The sequence below is a fragment of the Nymphaea colorata genome, chromosome 4 (genome assembly GCF_008831285.2).
Source record: "Nymphaea colorata isolate Beijing-Zhang1983 chromosome 4, ASM883128v2, whole genome shotgun sequence".
Taxonomy (NCBI): domain Eukaryota; kingdom Viridiplantae; phylum Streptophyta; class Magnoliopsida; order Nymphaeales; family Nymphaeaceae; genus Nymphaea; species Nymphaea colorata.
In genome coordinates this window covers 25,958,634-25,963,931 of record NC_045141.1, presented here as the reverse complement: position 1 = coordinate 25,963,931, position 5,298 = coordinate 25,958,634, and the positions used below count along the sequence as shown (strand labels likewise).

Below are 5,298 nucleotides of genomic sequence, written 5' to 3'. Positions count from 1 at the left end.
TCTCTGATTGGTTCCCTTCTTTGACAATAGGGGTGTTCAGGAAAAGTTTGTACACGTGTTGCCGTTTGATTGGCGGATACATGGGGCTAAAACTAAGGCCCTTTCTCGGCGGTCATATCACCACGACACGACTCTTCTTGCATGCTTATGCTTACGCTTTCTAAGGAATCGCCTTCCTAAAGTTGATTTATTCCAACTAAATCAACCCGCATAGGAATGAATCTGAGGGTAAAAAAGTTAAGGGGTAATTTGGTCATTTGAAATGTGAAAGCTTACCTGGCTTACTGCATCTTGAGAGAAGTAAATTTGTTGTTTCTGCTTTCACATCTCAAAGTTTGCTTTTAATTTTTTATTTTTTTTCCTTCATTGGCTGCTGTCGCTGAAATATGATCCGGAGAGCTTGTGTAGAAGACATTGGAGGGGTGCTATCGCAATTATCTTAGGAAACTATAGGCGATTACATAACCTTCCTCCTATTTAACCTTCTACGTGCATGGCCATCCTCTCATCCCCATCTCTGCATCTTTACGAGAAGGCAAGCACGATCAAGATTATCATGCTTCTCCTTCTTCTTCTTCTTTCTTCAGCTTTCCATGTTTCTCACATTGATGGCGCTAGGAATGTGCCTCCGCATCCACTGGTAGATGAAAAGATCAGGTGCAACATTTCAGGAGAGATTGGTGGCGCGGCCGTTCCGTGTGATGGCGGTGGCGGAGGAGGAGGGGTTGGAATTGGTGTTGGTGTTGGTGTTGGTGGCCAAGCTCCCCGTGGAGGAGGCAGTGGGAACCCTGGTCAGGGAGGCCGCTCTCCTGTGGGAGGTGGTGCCGGTGGTAGAGGAGGAGGCCATGGCTCTGGCTATGGCGATTGTGGGACCAGAGGAGGAGATTGTAATGAAGGAAGAGCCGGGGGAAACCCTGGTCAAGGTGCCCAACACTCTGGAAGAGGAGAGGGAGGAGGAGGTAATGATGGTGGTGACTGTGGTTCTAGAGGGGAAGTCTGTGGCAATGGAAGAGCTGGCGGCTTTCCTGGTCAAGGTTCACAACCTCCTGTAAGAGGAGGAGAAGGTGATGGTAGCTGTGGCTCCGGAAAAGGTGATGATTGTAACAATGGAAGAGGTGGTGGAGGAGAAGGAGGTCGTGATTGTGGCTCTGGAGGAGGTGACTGTAGCAATGGAAAAGGTGGTGGAGTATCTGGCCGTAACCGCCCTATAAAAGGAGGAGAAAGTGGTGGTGACTGTGGCTCGGGACGGGGTGATTGTGACGTTAATGGAAGAGGTGGAGGAAATCCTGGTGAAGGTGGCGGACGCCCTGTAAGAGGAGAAGGAGGAGGAAGTGGTGGTTCTGGAGGAGGTAGTAGAAATGATGGTGGAGATTGTGGAGGAGAAAATCCTAGTGGAGGCAGCCAACGCCGTGGAAGAGGGGGAAATGGCGGCGGTGACTGTGGTTCTGGAGATGGCAATGGAGACGATGATGGAAATTGTGGAGAAATTGGGAGAGGTGGTGGATCCGGAGGAAGTGAAACGCCCAGAGGGGGCGACAGCGGCGGCGGTGGTGGAAATGGTGGGAGAGGAGTCGGTTATGGTTACGGCTACGGCAGCGGCAGCGGCGGAGGATATGGGATGGGATACGGATACGGCGGAAATGGAGGATATGGAGTCGGGATGGGGTATGGAAACGGTGGTGTTGGCGAGGGCATTGGAGTTGGCATTGGTGGTGGCGGTGGCGGTGGCGGTGGCCCTGGAAAAGGAGGTGATCACGGTCGTTGAAAGAATTGCATTGCGTGGAAGTGGCTGTGGAACTTGTCCTTAACCAGTTAACTAGTGACTCTGTAGCAGTTTCCCACTTCAATCGAGTGTCGTAGTAAGTAATTCCCAGTAATCAAGTTTCTGGTTTTAGCGTGCTGTGATTTGGAGATGATTAAACACTCCCCAGTGTCTGTCTGCTTCTAGTTTGAACCACTCGTCCTTTGTTGTTTGGTTATCAATCTCTTTATATCACAATAAAGCCAATCTTTGAGTCTCTCTCTCTCTCTCTCTCTCTCCGAGGCAGTCTCGTGTTTGATAGGCTACAAGTAATTGAAAAGAATGTCTTTTGCATAAAGCGAGGAAGGGGTGTTCGACCTTTAAATTTATAGATTTGAAATGCTAGTAATATTTGATCCGCTACGAAACAAACACACCCAGGTAGCTTTAAATCGCATTGATGGTTGGTCGATCGATTGAGTGACGATGGTCGGAAGTTTAGACGACCGAGAACGGATGTCCTCACACCTGATACTAACTTAGCACATCATTTATTACTATATCTAGAAGGAGTACTCTTCACATATTTTCACATCCCACTTTTGTATACACAACATAACAAATATTTAAGATGTGAATTTGAAAATAAGGAAACTATGCAGATGTGGCTCTGCCTCTGATGCTTCCATATATTCTTATTTTTATTTTATTAATTATAGTCTGTAATATTAGTATTTGAAAAGAGTGCGCTCCTTCTGCTAATTTAATTTAATTTTATGAATTGAAAAAAGTCAAAATTCATATGTATGAAAGTATTCCGTGTTAGAGAACGTTAAAGAATTCAAATCAAAGTTCCTTACTGGTACTAAAATAGTCACATAAAACACTTTTTTTTTTAAAACGTGAAAAAATGTGATAAATTAACTAGCCGTTTAAAACTTTTAAAAATGCATTGAAAAAGAACATTAAAAACGAAAAAAATGGGTTTTTAACCATTTTTTGCACCTTTTCAGTTTTTTTTTAATGTCAAATAATTTTTTTTCTTTTTTCATTTTTTATTTGTTACAAATCTACTTATCTTTATTTGTTGCAAATCTACTTGTCTTACTTATTTCATTTTTTTATTCAGTTTTAGTTTTTTAAAATTTTTAAAAATTTACCTTGTTTTCTTAAGTTCGCCGTATTATACTCGAAAAAAAACCTTACCGTTTAAAACTCTAATGTTTATAAAATACCATTCATAAGCAAGATTTTGTGAGTACGTGAGAAACTTAAGCGTATTTTTGAGAAACATACTTGAGCTTTTAAAAATATTTTAAAGCACTGAAAACTTAAGCTTTAAATTTTTTTTCTTACGAACATGCTTAATTAGAATTTCAAAAATGTTTCAACATGGTCAAATTGTAAACTCTCTTTCGAAGCGTGTTTATGCTACTCTTGATATGCTCAAATTTGAAAAGGAAATATACTACATTTTTAGCACATTTGCATAAGTACACCTGAAATAATTAGGTAGTTTGACCTTGCTTGATATACGTCTAAGGAAGCAACGTCGGTTGACATTAATATTTATAGACATGTCTGATCAGCTACCGGAGACATGTAGTAGAAAATCAATTTCTTAATTAGCCGTAAAGTTGTAATTTTTTCAAATATATGTAGTGTTTCTGCGAATAGCTCAAAACCTATCCGCGCTGTTGTAATTTTTCTGTTGTAAGAAAAGAAGCAAACAGTGATGGACCGCGTGTCCTTCTCGACGCCATGCACAAGGTCACCTGTCACCGTTGGATGTAACACATAGAACAACAGTTCAAAATTAAGTACCGAGTACGACCTTAAAGATCTTCATCTCTTCCTCTTCCATTCATCTCGGCCGTCCGTATTTACTTTAAAAACAGTAGTATATTTCTCAACGCTATCAGAGCCGTTCATCCTTCAGATGGACGGCAAGCAAAGCAACTTCAAACTATTTTACGTCCAAGCATCAAACGCAACAAGAAGACGATTTCCAGGAACACAAACACAAACCCTCATACATTCACGTTCTGCGTTCATTACATCGACGCACTTCACCGACTCTTATAAACGCAACTAAAACAGACCAAGGATAAAGAAGCCAAAACGAAGAACAAAGAACACACAAAGAAAAAAAGCCTATATAAGATGCTTGCCTATCTTTTTACTAAGCAAACCAGCACGGTTCATGGATGGAAGCCTCCGATGCCAGAACCGCCACCGAGGCCAGATCCGCCACCAATCCCACTACCAAGCCCCCCGCCGCCGAGTCCGCCACCAATCCCACTACCAAGCCCGCCGAGCCCACCGAGGCCGCCGCTGCCGAGCCCACCGAGACCACCAAGTCCTCCAGCTCCACCCAGCCCCCCCGCACCACCGATTCCACCGCCTATTCCCCCCGCCCCGCCGACCCGGCGAAAGGAATACCAAGCGGCCCGACTCCTGCGAAGCTGCCGATTCCGCCGGTGGCTCCGATGCCACTCCCCACTATGAAGTTCTTCTCATCCTGCAACCCTGCATCGCTCGGCATCTCCCTAGCGCCCGCTACTGCTGCTATCAAGGCAGCCACTACAAAAACAAAGAACACCTTCTTCGCCATCTCTCGCTTTCGTTCTCCCCCTCTCTCTCTCCCTACAGAGTTCTAGAGTCAGGTGGTGGAGAACTGAGACTTCTAACATTAAGTTATATAGGAGTAACAGAGAGGGGTGGTTGGGGGCTTTGAATGCGAGCTTAATGATGTTGTTGTGAGATCCCAACGAAATTGGGGAGGGAATTGATGGAGTCCATGGATGGCCTGTGGCCCCACCGGTGCTCAGTCTACAGCTCGCCGGATTTATATCGGCGTCAGGCCTGGTTGGTGGGTCTTTACTTATTCTTGCTCCTGCCCTGGCTCTGCGATGGGTTATTAACGCTCCCTTGTGCCATAGAATTTTCCGTTTAGGATCCTCCTTTTGACCACAACTCTGGACAATTTTCTCATTCTTTCTCATACACGTATCTTACTCTTGCAAACAACTGGGAGAAGGCCTGGAGGTAAACGACATAAGGTTCAAGCATGTAAAACTTTGTAATTCCCAACACTGTTCTTTTAGTTCGAAAAGTAATTCTTTCTAACCGAAACTCTCTCTCCAACCTCCTCCTGCTCCTGTGAACTTGACAGGCATTTGCACTAAGCCAGTACAGATAGCTTTCAAGAAAAGTCAGGCAGGTAATATATATACATATAAAGTGAGGGTTCTGCAGATAACTTCTAAAGGTAATCTGCCAAAGAAAAAATTCTAGATCTTCTGGATTCACATGATTACTTCTTGTAATAAGAGACTGGCTTTTTTTTCTTTTTGACCATTTGAAAGCATCCTGTTGGAAAGAGTAAATGTTGAAGTAATGGGTGTTTATGGTTGGCCTTGTAATGGAATCTAGATGAGGAAGTGGAGAATGATGGTGTTAACCATATATATGTATACGAGAGAGAGAGAGAGAGTGTGAAGAAAGGAGGCACATGTCACATGGATTGCCTCATGAACTGCAGAAAGATAGTATGG

The 5,298-nt window shown here is 43.8% G+C and overlaps 1 protein-coding gene across 1 annotated transcript; it reads left to right on the top strand.

Annotated features, from left to right (window-relative positions):
* Positions 1–493: 493 nt before the first annotated feature.
* On the top strand, positions 494–1,765 carry LOC116253293 (glycine-rich cell wall structural protein-like). The gene has a single exon (XM_031628056.1). It carries the CDS (start codon positions 494–496, stop codon positions 1,763–1,765), a length of 1,272 nt encoding a protein of 423 aa, XP_031483916.1.
* Positions 1,766–5,298: the final 3,533 nt, after the last annotated feature.